This window comes from Onychostruthus taczanowskii, unplaced genomic scaffold (genome assembly GCF_017590055.1).
Source record: "Onychostruthus taczanowskii isolate IOZ18803 unplaced genomic scaffold, ASM1759005v1 scaffold72, whole genome shotgun sequence".
NCBI classification, from domain to species: domain Eukaryota; kingdom Metazoa; phylum Chordata; class Aves; order Passeriformes; family Passeridae; genus Onychostruthus; species Onychostruthus taczanowskii.
Window position 1 is genome coordinate 1,906,954 of NW_024505008.1, and position 17,853 is coordinate 1,924,806.

General features: G+C 37.2%; 1 protein-coding gene across 1 annotated transcript in view; it reads right to left on the reverse strand.

The window, feature by feature from the left end:
- TRPM6 (transient receptor potential cation channel subfamily M member 6) overlaps positions 1-17,853 on the reverse strand; it is a 75,256-nt gene that overhangs the window by 34,381 nt on the left and 23,022 nt on the right. The window contains exons 10-21 of the mRNA XM_041422215.1: positions 17,149-17,221; positions 16,934-17,034; positions 12,524-12,658; positions 11,924-11,977; positions 9,549-9,689; positions 8,124-8,258; positions 6,838-7,118; positions 5,542-5,770; positions 4,821-4,967; positions 4,072-4,206; positions 2,941-3,069; positions 632-883 (exon numbers count right to left, since the gene is read on the reverse strand). Of these exons, the coding sequence (XP_041278149.1) occupies positions 632-883; positions 2,941-3,069; positions 4,072-4,206; positions 4,821-4,967; positions 5,542-5,770; positions 6,838-7,118; positions 8,124-8,258; positions 9,549-9,689; positions 11,924-11,977; positions 12,524-12,658; positions 16,934-17,034; positions 17,149-17,221 (1,812 nt within the window). The remainder of the gene's footprint in view (positions 1-631; positions 884-2,940; positions 3,070-4,071; positions 4,207-4,820; positions 4,968-5,541; positions 5,771-6,837; positions 7,119-8,123; positions 8,259-9,548; positions 9,690-11,923; positions 11,978-12,523; positions 12,659-16,933; positions 17,035-17,148; positions 17,222-17,853) is intronic.

Here is a 17,853-nt window from a genome sequence, read left to right on the forward strand (position 1 = left end):
TTACAATGGTAAGATTTTGCTCAGCGGTGCTTCTTTCAAACTGAGAGCAAGGAACAGCAGTGAAAATTATTTTGCCTCCTAAGCAATTGCCATGAAAGACAATATAAAAGTATTAAGACAGTTCTCAGTAACGGAGACCAATTACAGTAGGAATCTTCACATTTCCCCAGGACTAGACAGTTGTTCAGCAACAGTTCTTACAACAAAAGAGAAACAAGATTAACTTTGGTTTCACAGAAATTATGACAGATAAACAGGGATATAGTTGTTTGAATCAACAAGTAAAACAATAATGAAATGGTTTCCAAGAGTTAAGGGAATAACCTGTCACAGTGAGCCCATCTCCAAGAGGCAGTGACTTTTCTTTCTCCTGTTACCAAGCTAGATTGGCAAACTAACTCAAATGCAACCCTTCTCTAAGGAACTAAGTAAAAATGGCTTTTGTGAATAAATTAAAGTGTAGTCTGATTGTAGTCAACCCACAAACAAAAAAAATCATGGTATTTTCAAGTTAAAACATTCACTGTGAATTATTACACCACTTCTCCTTTTCTGTCACTTCTGAGCTTTACATATTCCTGAAGGCAGATGCCTTAGCTACAGAAATACTGCTCCAAAGCACAGTACTTACCATTTTCCCAATCATTGTCAGGTATGGGCCAGCATGCTGATTCACAGCAAAAAGATCAAGAAGCCGAGTATACCAAAATATGATATCCAAGCAGTAAAGCAGCCTCCCTGCAGTTTGAACAGGGGGGTTGGACCACCGCAAACCAAAACCAATCATAAACAGGATGATAGCTACAGAATCAGTAAAATTCCAGTATTCATAAATCCACACCTTCACCTTTTGGCAGAATTTTCCAGGTTCTGAGATAAATACCTGGGTAGAATTGGGAGAAAAACACCATAAAATGCCATTAAAATCACATATACATTATTTAACCTTTTCTGTCTGCATTATCTCATGATATTTGGGAATGTATCACTTCGCCCCCCTTCTTTTTTTTTTTTCTTTTGTCTTGGACCCATTTACTATATATTGCCATTCACCATCAATACAAGTTTTTACTTAATCTACCATGTCATACTGCTCAAGTAAGCCACATCAAATGGAATAGCTCTTCCTGCAAAAAAAAAAAAAAAAAAAAGGATCCTGATCCCGAATCCATTCACTAAAGGGCACATAGCTCAGCAGAAGAGAGCAGCCAGTAAGGAATGGTTATGCACATGTTTTATTAGAAATTAACAAGCATTTTCTAGAGGGATGGTCACGACCTGCAATGACCTTTTCATTAACCCCTAAGTCATGGAAAGTACCAGCCTAACCTTGCCACTGGGAAAATAACTAATGTCCTTTATTTCAGACGAAAAATATAAAGAAAGATCCTTGTATTCTGCCAAGGACAGGTTAAAAAAAGAAGTGCTGGTGACTAGCAAGGTAAAGAATGAAATGTTTACTCCTTGAACTGTAAGGTGCCCCAAAGGGATTTTAAGCTTCACTGAGCAAGCACGTGAAGTGGAATCCTTGGGAGAAGGCAAATAAAATGTTTGCACATTGCCACAAGTGAGGCAAATTACACAGTGCTATGTGAGATCACACTGATAAGTACCAAGCAAAGGAGAGATTTTGAAATGTTATGCCCTGGTCCTGCAAGAATTTATGCATACGAACACATTAATGTAGACAAGTGATCTAGACTAACTCACATGAGTAACTAGTGCAGGGCCTAAGGCTTCAACAATTATTTGATACAATCTAGAGAAAGAGAGGTTTGCAGCTATATATAACAAGGCCCTCAGCAGCTAAGCAGCTGCATGGCTAAAACAGAGTGTCCTACAAAGTCTTTGCCAACAGACCAGAACTAGAATATGGATAAAGAAAATCAAGCAAAGACATCAATTTCAAAGTGTCCAGCCAATGATTCTAGAAAGAAGAACTGTTCTTTCTGCTGTCCCAGCATCAAGATAGTACAAGAGAACAACAATTATTTCAAAAGTGCTTGCTATTTTACGTTTAATATTTTTCTCAGTTAGGAAATCCTGGTGTAGATTTTTTCAGTCCTATCTCATGTTGACACAGAACTTGAAGTCCATCCAAGCTCTGATATATTCCCAGTATTTTTACTGTCCCTTGGAATCCTTCACCTCTCTCATGGTGATTTCACAGTCTTCTGAGTGACCTGTATTTACCGTATCCTTTGCTCAGAACTGTGGCTGGCTTTATTCCTCTTAAAGTACAGCATTTCAAAAGTCATAAAAAAGACTCTTCACATTACTGTTATTTACTATGTGCTGATTCTGCAGTGAAGGCATGTCAGAGCAGATACAATAATTGAGGAAATACGTAGCTGCATTTGTCCCTAGACACAGACAGGTTTGGAACTCAAGTTGCAGTCAGAAGCTTAGTTAGGTCTAATCAACTGCAAATAATTACAATAATTTTGATTGGAATATCTTTTTTTTTTTTTTTTTTTGTGCTCAATAAATCCAGCATTAAAAGTTGATTGTGTTTTTTTCCAAGTGCATTTATGGAAGGCTGGCTAGACTTGAGGGAGAGCCATAGATTATTCTATGCAAAACTTCTATTAATTCATAACAACTTCTCACTCAGATTAAATATCTAAAGACAACTTTTATTACTAGAAGTCTAATGGTCAGCTCCAGAAAATTAAGTACCAGGTGTCTACATCAATATTCTAAATCTCAATTCAGCAGTCACCTACACCTTACCAATCAGCTCTACACAGAAAAGTAGAGAATCAAGGCCAAAATTTAAGATGCTTTTTGACGGCCCAAGAACTGGTCTTCTAATAAAAGATTTCCAATAAATAAATTCTCTGTATAGTTCACCATAAAAAATAAAGCAGGATTTAGCATTCTTCAGAGAGGTATTCCCTGGTTTTTAAGAAAGATGGGAAACATCAATGGAAAACTTACCTCCCTGACTTTTTCAATAGCAGTAGTGAAAATATAAATGATAACAAGCCATTCTTGCACACTTGGTCTTGGTTCCATCTTCACCAACACAGTGTAAGTAAAGAGCATGAGGAATGCCAAGTATGACATCTGCAAAACAGTGTATAATCCATACACAAAAAAACCTCTAATAAATTTCTGCAAATAAATCAGCGTATTGGCTTCACTATAGGTACTCAAACTACTGGGTCACTGCCACATTTTTGAGCCCTAAAATTTGAGTTCTCAAAAATTTTGGTTTTTTTGCTTTGGTTTTATGGGAATGTCCCTAAACATCATTGGAAATTTGTACTTTAATGCTGTAAAAACTGGTAGGAGCGGAAGGTAAACAATTGCAGCATATGCTCATCCCCATAAAAGAGACAGATTTTTTTATCTTGGATGTTGGACTAGATGGCCTCCAGAGGTCCCTTCCAACAGTAACTATTCTGTGATTTTATTCTGTGATCTGCACACCATTCCTTGAATGTGAAGGCAGTCTTATGCCTTTATCCTAGCCTTCTCTAGGGACGAGCAACAATTCTCAAAGTTAAATAAGTCACTGCTGGTTAATCTGTGCCTTCCAAAACACAGAAACAATATCAGGTGGAAAACACATATGATCACAGCCTGATCTTAAACATCCTGTGCTCTACTGACACAGGGTTACTGAAACTAATTTAATAAATGCACAATTCCTATAGCAAATGATCCCCTATAGATAAATATTTGCTTTTCCAGAGACAGTTCTTAAAGAAAGGAACATGAATATCAGTGAAGTATTAAAGGTACAGAAGACCACCTTCAAATCTGTGTCAGCTTTGCAACTAACCACTGTAAAAGGCTGTGCTTGAGTTTTTCTTTAATTCCTTATAATTGTTTTTCTGGGTTTTTGCATTTGGGTTTTTTTTTAGTTCAGTTGCATGATTGTAGCAGACAATCTTTACGTTTAACTGTTGGAGAATTGGCTTTCAAGCATTCAAATGGCTTCCCATCTATACCCATCACTAAGTGACTGCAAATCCATGCTAGAAAAAATAAAAGCAGGATTAAGTGGCATTTGAAGGACCAAAGGAGGGGTTTATCAGTCCAGATTCTAGAATGATGACTAACCGTGTGAAACCAGAACTTGACAATTGGTGCATTGTAGAACTCATAAATTTTTCTAGTTCCAGGCAAGTTTCCTTGTCCACCATCTCCTTGGCTTTCATCAGACTTCTGAACAGCTTTTTCTACATCATAACCCTTCTTTAAAAGAAAACAACATTTTCAAAGCAGAAAACAACGGTCTATAATTGCAAAGGTAGTGTTGTTTCGGAGGGAAGACAGACACAAATGTGTAAATACACCAACAATTACTGTAGCATGGTTTTGTCTGGTTACAAATATCTCATTTGCAATAATCAACATACACCCTGTGAAAGATGGTCTATATGGCACTGCTACACTGTCTGTATATTTTTTTAGTATTTTGTGTAAGAGTATTTAAGGAAAATCAGTAGCCTGGAATTTTGCTAGAGACTAATAGATAAAATCAAAAGCTAACATTAAGCAGAACTTGTGTGAGCACTTTTCCTAGCTGCCTCAGGTGGGGCTGCTCCCTTCCTGCACTAGCAATACATGTGAGGCTGGGAAGGACTTTCTCATTATGGTCAGCACAGAGGACATCAAGGGCAGATGAAGTAACTTGTACCAAGTTCATTTAAGTCCTTTTCCAAACTAGGGATCTAACCCATACTTCTGGAGAGAACTGGCCTCCAGCCATTTCATTCCACCTGATCAGCATCTTCTCACTCCTCAGAACTGCACCATGGTAAACAGACAGACTCTGGCACACAAATGACTGATCTGCACAGACTAACCAAAGTATCTTTAGAGATGACTGGGCTCTGTTCCCCGTGATACCATAACTGGTGGAAGTCTTGAGACTGAGGCACATGAGACATTTCTGCTTTGCTTTTGAACTCCAGCATCAGGATCGTGGGAGGCAGGAGAATACTCACAATGACCTAAAAGAGAGACACCAAAATAATTTAGCAGTGATAGCATAAACCTAAGGCCATGGTTAGCCATGCCTGGTGCCAGTACAATTCCACTGGCTGGGGAAGGAGTCATTGGTGCTGGGAATCTGTGTCACACAGTCTGACAACCTCTGAAGATTTGTGCTTCTCTTGCTGATTTCTGGTTTGAAGAGTGTCATTGTATCTGGGGATGCTTTCAATACAGTTCCCTGTGTCTGGAAAGCATCCTTCCCCCCAGCAGCTCTGCCAGGGAACAGGCAATGTGGGGAAGCAAGAGCAGGTGAGGAAGGACTGAAAAGTGCTGAGAGAATGGGAAAAGCAACAAAAAATCCTTCATCCTAATGTCATCCCACACATGCTTTTGCAAAGAAATTAAACAGGAGCAAGTACTGTTTTCCCTCCCTCCCCTGCTTTTTTTTCCCAGATGTTCACATTCATATTCCAACATATGCTTAAGCACAGCTGTCTGAAGCTGCATTAGCTGTGTCCATAACCAAAAAACCACATATATTAAGCACCTAAAAAGTACCTAAATTGTCATAAAAAAACAGACCAATGCTACCTTAAACCAGGAGTTCTTCCGCATCTTCAGGCGTCCCATCCACATGTCGGTCAGCAGCATCTGTGTGCACGTGTGGGACACAAAAGGCCGCAGCCCCACAGACACGGCCAGCTTCAAGCAAGTTGAGTTGCTCCAGTTTTTCAGTTCATAGGTCAGCAACTTCATGGCCATCTGCTCATTTTGTTTGAATGCTTTGTCCAGCACATCTAAGGCAAGCTGCCCAAATTCCCTAAAGCAGAAGGGAATTAACAGTCAATATAACAGGCATCAGTCCAAACTCAGAGTTACTGCTGAAAAGAGGTTGTTGTGAATACTCTGGTAACTAAAGTTCAGCTATCAATCTCAGTAAGCATGCCTCCTCCCATTTTTCTCATTGTTTTATCAATATATCTAGTTAAAAAATAATTTGCGTTGTAAACCTAACTGTTTAGTCCTAATCACAATGTTTATGGCCATCCTGTTTTGGCGTTTTTTATTTGTTTTGTTCTTAATCTCACTCGGTGACCAAAATGGACCCTACAAAGTTCTTTGTATTTGCTTCAACCGTCAGATTCATCACCACTGTGGACAAACATTGCAGCCAGTTGCAAAAGTCTCTTTTTGGACTGACTTTGAAACACTTCTGCAGAGAAGGCTCTTAAAGGAAGGTACATACCCTCCTTGAAATTAAGATTTGGAGCTGCACACAAAAGAACAAAGTACGTTTTATTGCACCTTAAGCATTTATTGAATCTCAAGCATGAAATATACAAAGCAGAAAGTACATTACCAACAAGAAAAACTACCAGAAAACACTAAATGGAAATTACAAACTCAAATAAAATTCTTGGTCTACTTCCCTTTTCATTCAATCAGGTATTTCACTTTCCATTTAGTCTTACACAGAGCAGGATTTAAGCACTGATTTTGGTTTGCTGGTTACTACTTGCTATAAATTTGAACAGTCCAGACCTATGTGCCATATGGCTTTTCAACAAATTGAACTGGAAGAGAAGATGCAGGGGAAATTTCAGCCTTTCACCTGACCATTTAGCAGATAATGAGATTTATGTTACTTACCCATGTTTTCAAATATGCATTTAGGTAATATGCCAATAGTTTTCCTTTAACTCTCCATATTACACACCAGTACATAGATCCATTATATAGTATCAATAGGGAATATCTGAAAGTACTTTTTTTTATACTCCTTAATCCATGGCATCACCAACTTTACTAACTCTTAGCAGATTAGGGCAGTCTCTAACCATTTTCAGCACCAGAGAACTTTAACTGAAATAAAGGGAGAAATCATACTTTGAATACTTCTTGAGTTCTTCTGAAGTGTCATCCACCATGTTGCTCTGTTTAGCTTCATGTGCCATTGCTCTGTAGAGTTTACAAGCAACAACAGCTTTGACCATGGCTTCCTCTCCATGCTGCCAGAAGAACATAGCCATCTTCTGTCTTTTCATCAATACTGCCCAAACCAGGAGGTCATTATAGGGGTAGATGAAGCCAGTTGACTCATAATTCTCTGAGCAGTTTATATCCTCTTTTGATTTCTTCTTATACTTTGGGAAAGGGCTGGATCTTTCCTGTAAAAAGATTTTTTTTTTGTTAAAAAAACAAAATAAGGGAAAAAAAAAAAAACCCCAGTGAATGATTGAGATTCATGAAAATAAAACTGCATGCAAATGTGAATTGCAAGTAGCAAACTATTTGATAGCTATATACATTAAAGTCATAAACCACAGCTAAGACCATGTTCAGATTAGCAATGCTAAGAAGCTGGTAACATTGACGAAGGAAAAACACACCTCGCTCTGCATCCATGTTTTTCATTAGTTCCCTTTCCTTAGTGTTGGGCACTCTCCAAACCCCATGATACCCCATGCTTTTACTCTTTTTTTTTTATATATGTCAGGATAGAAGTACATAGTAGACTGAATTAAACCTCTTAGATACTTAAAGATTATTTTCCCTGTCTGTCACACTTGTAATGTAAACTTGCTATACATTCATATCTGGGTATTTCTTGGAGAATGGTACAGGAAAAAGAGTCTTACTGATGTAAGTGAGGAAGTCTCAGTGCTTTAAATTCATTTTACTTTATGTTTTGTCAGATAGATAGATAGATAGATAGATAGATAGATAGATAGATAGATAGATATTAAAGCCAATCTTTGCTCTTCTATCATTCTTTCTCTGAATGTGCCTCTTAACAGTCTTGCTATAGCACTTCAATAAGCCATTCATGAGAAAGCATTAGGAAAGTCAGAGAACTCCTATGTTTCTTCAAAATTCAGAAGAGTTTTCACAGATGTTTGATACTCAGAAATTTGATGATACCACATGTCAGTGAATTAAAGCCCTCAACAACTAAAGGATGGAAGGTAAAAAAATTATCATAAAATCTGAGCTTGGCTTCACCAATAAAATTGCAAGATTTGTACTTTGTGAGCAGTAAAGTATTGTTTCCACTGCAATTTAAGTAGAATTATAAAAACTAAGAGCCTGACCAACATGCATAAAATCTGTCAATAAAATTATTATCAGCCTGATATGTTCTAAGCAAAGTCTAAATTATGCCATTATATTACCTTGTATTTGTAAGGCTGTGCAGTTCTGAAGAACTGAGAATGCAAAGTACTTTCAGTGGATCCCATTCCACTATCCATCTGATTACTCTGATGAAAAGCATGAGACAGGCTTTGAGGCAAGCTGGAGACTGCTCTCTAGATCCAAAAGCAAACCATAAAACATGAGGAGAGAAATACAAGTTAGAAATAAATTTTGCTGGTACATGTTGACTACAATAGTGCATGTAGAAATTGATGTTATTCAAAAACTAGTGAGTCAAAAATCACCATAACTACCACTGAAGCTTATGCCATCAAGGAAAAAAATGGCCTGTTTCACATCTCAGTTAACAAATAAATATTTTTCTGAGTCTCTGAATTCAAAATAATGATTTTCCACTCGTAGCATCCTCAAATTGCAACAAGCAGGGTTTCAAAAGATGGAATCATACAGTCTGGAAGATCTTCTGAGTGCCAACCTTTATAAAATGTGTCATAAGCTGTTTGAAAGACAGAACTCTGAACTTTTTGCTGATAATTTCCTCTGAAGGATGGCACATCCAGCATCTCTAAATTTTGTTTGGTGTTGGCTAAGAGGGCAGGATGAATCACTAATGCTTTTCCCAACAATTCCTAATTATATGTTTTCACGATCACTGTTAAGGTCACATTTCATTAGGAAAGAGCAAAAAGTGTTAGAACTGCTCACATCTTTTTAAAGCATTATGCTAAAAACTAATGGCACACAGAAAGCTTTGTCTCTCTAGTCACTCCAAGTTACAGGTTTCGTTATTTCTTCTCAATTTCCCTGATAGTTATGATAATTCTTCTCTTAGTCATGGAAACATTTCGTGGGGATGGGAGGGTTTTTTTGTTTGTTTTTAAAATATGGAAGTACTTAAATGTCCAGTTCTACTCCAAAAACTGGGGTTCATTTTTATGCAGTAAATTTATACTTTCTGCAATGTTGGGAATGACTTTCAATTAATTTATTGAGAATTTAGGCTGTTTTTAAGCTACTGACTTTGGGAAACCATAGGGAACATGCTGACATGCCCTAAGTCTACTCCAAGGCATGTGGAGTTTAGTATTTCCATGAGGTGGTTCAAGCTGCAAGAAGTAAATATGTAACTGTTTCAAAAAAGGGAAAATGGTGGTTGGCAGAGTCTTGTCATACTTTATTGATGAATGGTAGACAAAACACAACCAGGTACTGGACACAAAGGTAAATTTACTGAAATAATAAATAATATAACAAATAATTAATTTAACCAGTACTCTTGGGGATTTGTCTCTCTTATTTTCAACCTCCCTACAGTTCTCAAACAGACAAGCATGGCACATATTTAAATGATACTCCTCAGACAAACCAGGATGACAACATGAGCTATTTTCAGGTGTCACATTTTGGCTTTTCTTGGTGACCAGTGTTTTGGAAGAAGCTACCTTGTGTTTTCTGTAGAGATCGTTGTAGAGAATTCGGAAATGCTTCCTTGTGTAGCTGCTCCGATAAGCTTCACCAAGGAGGTACTCTATCACCAGTCCAATGTCAATCAGTGATATCTTGTAATCCAAAGAAAGGCTATTCTGAAATACCAAATGTCACAAACATTTCGTGTTGCTGTTATATGCAACATTCAACCATATCATAGTCCTCCTATTGTAAGGGAAAATCTGGAAAAATGTGCATCTGTCAAGAAAATGTACACATTTATTATGCATGTGGAACTCTTCTAGAAAAGAGGGGAAAATGTGATTCCTGAAGTTCACTGTACCCACATGGCATATTTTGCAATGTTCACAAGATCAGCTGCATCTAACAGTGAGAACAAGCACCAACAGCAGAGGTACGGATAAAAACCTTCTCACAAGGGAAAACTAGCATGGTACGATTAAGTACTTTGATTTACTCAAATTGAAGAAGTAGCTGAAGCATGCATTTAAGCAGAGTAATTCCTAGAGACTAGAAATATCCTGTTGAGGATCTAGACTGTCTTGACAACTAGGACAACAGCAGTACATGCACTAGATCTACCTTCTGAGTATCTCACCTGTTCTGCTTAAAGCACCAGTGCTCCACTGTCCTTCCAAGACCCAAGGTTTGTGACAAATTCTCTGAAGAATAGATTCTCTTCCATGCAGATTTTAAAAAATTATTGGTAAAACCTTAAACTGCAACTCTTTGAAGTGAAAAATGGGCCTGTATATAAATGGGATCAGAGAGGTTATGTATTCCTGGCAGTGTGAGCCTTTCAGACTGTAGAAAGTCTTTTTCTTTAATGTACTGAGGGTGTTTTTTCAATATACTGCAGTGGCAAACCTCAGTACAGTCAGCTAAGGCCACTCAGTCCCAGGTCACTGAGAGTTAGGCAAGTATTTTTGAATACTAAGCTTGTAGGTACTTCTCTCTGCACTAATCCCCATCTTTTACATCATCAGAGCAGACTGCAATGTATCTTCATTCAATCACAGCAGCAGCAAAGCATAGTAACAGAAAATATTCTGAAATCCATGGTCACATCACTGTTGACTGTCCCAGCTACAGTGTCACCATGTTTAATTAGACTGCAACTGCACAACCCATTCACAGAGCACTTATGTGACCTTACAGAAGCTCAGGTGAATAAGGCTTTTCAGCATTTAGACCTGTTTGCAGACCCCAAGATTAGCTTAGACAAAGGCAGTGAAAGTTTTGAAATTGTGCAGACATTTTTCACATTAATTCCATTACTGTATGTCAGGTGCCAAAAGCTTCTCTTTAGATCACTCACTGGACTTTCCCAAAGTGTTCTGAGATATATAAAGACAAATATATATGGGTTTTAGAGACGTGATCATATCAAATGCTTCAGTGAAGAAGAGAGTTTTCACAGCCTGGAGAAACTAAATGTTTTTTCAAGATTTAGACCTTTCAACATATAGATTCCAGATTTATAACATAAATTAGATCTTGAATATGTTCATCAGTATGGAAAAAACATGGAAAACAGTTTGTTTGGGAGACCAGGATACCCTACATCTATCTAAAGAATCATAAATGGGATTGACATGAAAGTCACACACAATAACAAAACGATAGCACAAATCCAACAGAACTCTGCAAACAGTCAGACTTGCCATTTCATTGTATCTTAGCAATCACACCCTGGAAAGAATTAGCCAATTAGTCTAGATTGGGATCTAAGAATCTCGTGTGTTGAAGTCTAGTCGCATAAAGAACAGCTCATCCCTTCCTGGCTTAGCAGTGCTGTGAGGAACAGATAACAGAACTGTGAAATAAATTAATGATGTACCTAAATAACAAGGCTGCTACTAAATGACTAATGGAACCAGTGCTCCATGCAGTAGTCATCCACTGCCACCTTCTGTTCTCCTAGGCAGTGCAGCACATCCAAATATTATCTCTTGTCACAATATCTTTTCATTACTGGTCTAACAAGGAAAGACTTTAACTTTGGGGAAAAAATAGAAAACCTTAAAGCAATGAGTATAGCCACTGCACTAATTCACTAAGTCTTTTGTACAATCACTTCAAAATGTCAGTTTAGTAATGTGAGAAAGAGAGTCTGATCTGGATGAACTACTCAGCTTTGAAATTAAGGTACAGGAGCCTTGGGAGCGTCAGCAGCAGTATGTTGATTAATTGCTTAGGGGGTCAGTGGAATTAAGATGAAATCCTTTAGCAGATATATAGGACTGCAGTAATGAAGCTGTTACTGCTATTACCAAAAATTCCCCTGTATTATCTAATAGCAGCTTGCCAGTGGGCACTGAAATATTAATCTAGTATTTTTGTCCTCAGCCTTTCCTATGTCTGTTACCTGTTTCACATCTCGAACTAGGTGGTGTAAAAGCAGATTTGATGGTCCTTGTTTCTGTAGTGTGAATAGAAAAGTAAAAAACATGTCACTCTACACTAGAAAATCAATACATGTAATATATATATAAGAAATATAAGAAAGCAGCTTAAAAAAATCTACAAAATAAACTACTGTGATACAAACTCTCTCCACTCTACCCACAAATCTTTTCAAAAAGATTTCAACACCCATGAGCAGCCCCTCTACTATCTTAAATCTTGACTTAATCTAGAAAGAAGCTGATATAGCTTTGGTCTAAACAACATATCATTTTCAACAAGGTAAGCATGAATTACATATCAGATTAAAATCTGAACATATTTCTTATCCACTTCCAATGAGTACTCAATCTAGTGACAGTGAATCAAATATAACAACCTGCTACACCATTACCCAACCCCGACATTACAGTCAAAAATAACCAAACCCATTAATTTTCCCTTTTTTTAATTCAAAAATTCTTCATAAAAATATGGCCTATTCATCATACCCCTTAAGCAAAACAACATTGTTTCCAGACTTTCGTGTCTAAAGTGGTACACTGGGATTTCAAATACCCACTGTATTGTAGAGTTCTTCCAAACGCGATATAGTAAGAAAGCGGTGCATGTTCACTCCATGTTCTATTAACAGTTTTACAAAATCCACACGATCCATGACTAAAGCATCCAGCATTGCCTGTTCCAAGGCACCAACCTCCAAATGGACAGAGTTGAAGGAAAATATTAGAAAATTACTTTTGGAAATAAATAAAACATTCCTGGAGCTAGTAATCTCTCCACCACACTGACTTGTCTCTATGTATATTTCAAGTGCAAGTACAGAAGGAAAAAATGCTGGAGGAAACATTTGTGTAAAAAGCCAGTAGAGGGGAAGGAAAACAGTTTCCATAAACCCATCATACATAGAGACTTCTACAAATGTAACTTCACAATCAGACTCTGATAATACATTCTCTACTCTGTAATTCAGTTCAGAAGATAAATTATGGTAATGCAGGGCACAGAGGGAAACCTTTTTTTTTTTTTTTTGACACATGACAAAAGCTATTTCAAAGTGCTACAGAGAGTCTCTATAGAACTGCAGGTTCTTAAAAGCAATTTTTTTTTTAATATGAGAGAGAATGTGTGTTAGAATAAACTCCCTCAGAGGAAGCATGAAGCAGAGGTCTATGTACAAGTAGTGCTCAAATAGTGGAAACTCTACTCGTGGCATTTGAGTAGAGCTCAGCAGGGCTTATACATGCAAAGTGGCAAAGGAGTTAGACACATGAGGTTCATATAAATCCATGTAAAGTTTTTCTACAGAACACATATGCACAGGAAATGCAATGGGATGAGCAGAATGAGGAGGCTGGAGCACTAACAGAGCAGGTGCTAGTGCTAACTTGAAAATAGTACATTCCTTGTCTATATTGAGGTTTGACAGAAATTATTTTAAAAGATGACCAATAAATGCTGCAGAATTCTTGCACATAAAAAGAAAACTTTTGCACTGATCCTGAATTATTGGGTTTTCTTCCAGAAATATCTGAGAATGACTGGCCATTCTTGCATTAAATTTCTTCTAACTGTCCTTGAGCTGGCAGTGTGTCTGAAGAGATCAGCAACCCTTTGTTAACTATTAGAATGGTATTCTTTGGTATTTGAGGTAGAGATGACATTTAAACAGAAACACAGCCACAACTGGTTATAACATTTACCTTCTGAACTTCTAGGACTAGACTTCTCAAAAGAAATTACCATGACACATGCACAATTGTACATGTTCCCTTGAAACACTTAAATAGACAGAAATATTATAGGAGTCCACAATCACCTAAAAACTGCACCTTAAATATGTAATTCAAAATTTGAACACACAACAGCAATAACTCTGCAGAAGCTGTAGCCCCCAAAAATTGCAGGTCTGGCAGTACCTGACAGTCAGAGGTACAATTGCTTCACTTTAATAAAGAAAGCAAATAAGTTAAAGGCAAGCTTTAAAACCACCCTTGTGTGAGCTTTTTTAATTATTATTTATTTGCTGGGTTTTTTGCCTTTCCATTGCAGGAAAAATTTGGGGTTTTTTCCCCTGATTAGAAAAGAAAAACATTCAGGAGTATATGTCATCCTAATTCTTGCTTGGAGAAGCAAGAGATGTGAGGCTTGTTTATTTTGAAATCTTTAAGTCTTACATGAATGGGAGAACACAATTATTATTTGACAATGGCTTTTCATTCAAAATAGTGCTGAACATTGCACTGAAATAGATATGAACAGATACATGGATTTTTTCCAAACATATCAGAAGAAGCGGAGTAAGAGTAGGGGGGTTGCCAGTGGACCTGTAAGGACAGAGGATGACCAGGCATAAAAGAAACACTTAAGGCTATTGTAGACATAGAAACTAATTTGTTGTCCTACTGCTTACTAGCAAACACTCTGGGAAAGTCCTCTATCAAAGCTGTTCTTTATGGCAGAAAAATCTGAGGAACTGTTTCAAATTGAAGTATCAGTAGAAAATATTATAGAAACCATCCATGTAAGTCATACTGGCAAATTGTCAGCAATACCACAGGACCCTGTGGTATTCAACTAAGAGTTTCCATAGAGCTGAAGTACAGCTGAAATCAGCCCCTTTAATATCAGAAACATAGACAGTAAATATGAAATCTGCATATTGTTAAAAAAACAAGTTCTCAAAGTATGGCATATCAATACAGTTAGGACTTTGTAAGGACAAATATTACAGAAGTACAATAATAACAGCATGAAAAAATGCAGCAGACTAAGTGGAAGCAAGGTAGTTTGTAGAGAGAAATCAGAATTTTGGCAGTGACAGTTCTAGTGGACCTGTCTTCTGCAATCATGAATATAAATGAGAAATAAGTTAAAAACATTTTAAATAGCATTTTAAAAAAGCATACAGACTATTAGGATTTTTCCTTCAGTTAATGTAGAACAATATTTAAAATAATAGTTTTTCCCTAAATATCTAAACGAGAATATTGAGTGCTGATCGACCTATCCCAAAAGGTGACTTTTACATCTGAAAAATTCAAGTACACAGAAGAGCAGGAAATATTGTCAAAAATATGGAAACACCAAACTGATATTCACCTTAGAAAAACCAGGAATAAAGAGGCTGAACTGGTCAGTAAGTCCCTAAACCCTTCCATGTTGAAGAGGTGGGGACAAGAAAAATGTTATTATTCCCCCCACACACAGAATCATAGAATAATTTAGTCAGGAAAAGTTCTTTAGATCATCAAGTCAATCAGCAAAGCTAACACTGACAAATCCACCACTAAACCCTGTCCCTAAGTACCACATCTACATCTTTTAAGCAGTTCTGTGGTTGATTACTCAACACATCCCTGAGGAGCCTGTTCCAACTGTTGATAACACTTCTCATCAACAAATTTTTTCCCATATCCTATCTTTAATTCGTGGTTGTTCAATTGTAGACACCCCAGGCATAGTCCTCCATATATTCAGCCTTATGCATCACAGAAAATGTGGTCTGGTGATTAAAAAATTCAAGTCTCTTGTTGGGGCAAACAACCACCTCTGGCCACTCAGATGTCTGTACACAACTGTCCATTATTCAAAATTTACATTTTAAAGAAGAAAACACGCTTGGGACTGAAAAAAATCAACCCTGTAATTCTTTACAGGGAATTAAAGAGTACTTCTGGGAAGTACTTCTTGGACCATTTTATTTCTTGAAGATAATATTAATTCATATAACAAATGGGAAAAATGCGTTGAGGCACATAGAGTTTTCTATTTGTCGTCTACAAAAATCTTCTTATGTACACAAAAAACTAATTTATGGAGGGTTATATTTAAATACTGGATTACATATGAAAATTTGAAAAACAATTTAAATTTAATTAATTAATGTAAATGCTACTGTGTGTTCTTTCACACACATGTAACTGGTGCAGGTCTAAATCATAGTTTGCCTTCTGTAAGGACCTAAAGAATGCACTTAGCTATCCTGAAACACTGTCCTGATAAGGTAAGCCACCACAACAGAACCTGAGATAAGCACAGATGGCACAGCAGGAAAGAATTAATCCCAGGCCTAAGGGAGGTAAAGGTTTGATTAGCATCTAGGTAAAAATTCACACTGTGGCAAACTGTGAGAAAGGAAACAAGTGCTTATCTGCGTGCCAACTCAAGTTATGGGAATGGGATTTCCCATATGGGAACAGCACATCTTGCGAGTACCTGGGACTTAGACTGTGTAAAAGTGGTACGTCCAGAAGGACAACTCAGGCACCTCACCTCTGAAGACAAGGGTGAAGAGTAACCAACAGGACACTGCAGGAATCTACGTGGTAGTATCTTTTGTTTAACCTCTCTCTCTCACCTCTTTCTCTGTCCCCTTCTCATACGTCACATTTACTGTTAAAAAAATCTCTGCTATTGAGTATGGTCTCTTCTACACCTTAAGTTCAGCAGAGACATCTCTTATAATCAGATCAAAACTCTCTCATTGCAACTATTCCTAAGAAACTATATCTAAAATAATGATGTTACTTTTTTTTAATCTAATGATTTACACTAGGATTTCTGTATTTCCATCTAGAGCTACAAAAACAGACGCAACCCCTTTGGGGTTTATATCTTTGGAGAAAAGAGTATTCCAAGCTACAATGAAATATCCCTAACCACCACTGATTGCCAACACAGGCTTGAAAAATACATATCCAGAAGTATCACTGAAACTACTTGGAAAACTCACAGCAAAACCAGCGTTAGGATATCATCTCTTCCCTGGAAAAACAAATGCCATCTGATGCACTGTGTAGTTGAATACTTCAGTATTTTAAGGATAATTCTCCTCCAATATCAAAGCAGACTACAGAAGACTGAGTCCAGTCTTCAAACTATTAATTAAATCTTGACAAATGCAAACAATGAAAAATTAGTCATAAAAAAAAAGTGTAAAGATACGGTGAGAAAGAACAGGTAATAGTACCTTCCAGTGTTGTCCATAAACAAGTATGTGTTTCTTGGCAATATCTAGCTGGTTCCAGGCCAATGCCAAATCTAGCTGATCTGAAGCCGATATATTCGTACCTAGGAGGCAGCAAGGATCTATCAGTTCTCACACATTTATGTTACTCCCTTATTTTGTAAAGGTAAGTCAGTGAGACTGCATGCCAGATAAAAACAGGCCATATTTTTCAATACCTTTCAAGAGTGCCGTCAGAATTGCCAAATCAATGTCCTGCTCGTCTTCTGACTCAGCATCAAATATGGTTATCTGTTAGAATTGCAGAAGTACATTGTTTGAGGTGAGGCACAAAAGTCTGTAGTTATTTCTTCTTTGTATGGGCTGTGGTAGATTAAATCATACACATTTCAACACAAACAATGGCAAGGGTCCAGACACAATTTTCCTTTGCTTCAGACAGAAAGTGCACCATTTTGGTTTTCAATCCAATGGCACCCCAGGAAAACTGGAATAAACCTACTGCAAGAGTCTACATGAGTTTGTTTCCTTTTGATTAACCTCTAAACATGAGAAATGTAAAAATGCAACATTGCTGATATTCACTCAGTTCTCAACTGGATAAGAGACACTCAAATAAAGTAATACAAAAAATACTAAAAATGTACTGTGTGGTGTCCATTTTAGTGATTATTAGTACAATTATCATTATTTGCCTAAATACAGGGAACTCCAGAACTCTCATATTTGAAATGTTGTGACAGAAAGCAAAGTAACTGGAACAGGGGAAACAAAATTACTGGTTTTTTAAAAGGCTGAAAAGAAAGACCTTGGAAACTACAGGCCAATCAGTTTCAGCACAAGCATGGAGCAGATCCTCCTGGAAACTGTGGTAAGGCACATGGAAAATAAGATGGTGATTGGTGGCAGCCAATATGGTTTAC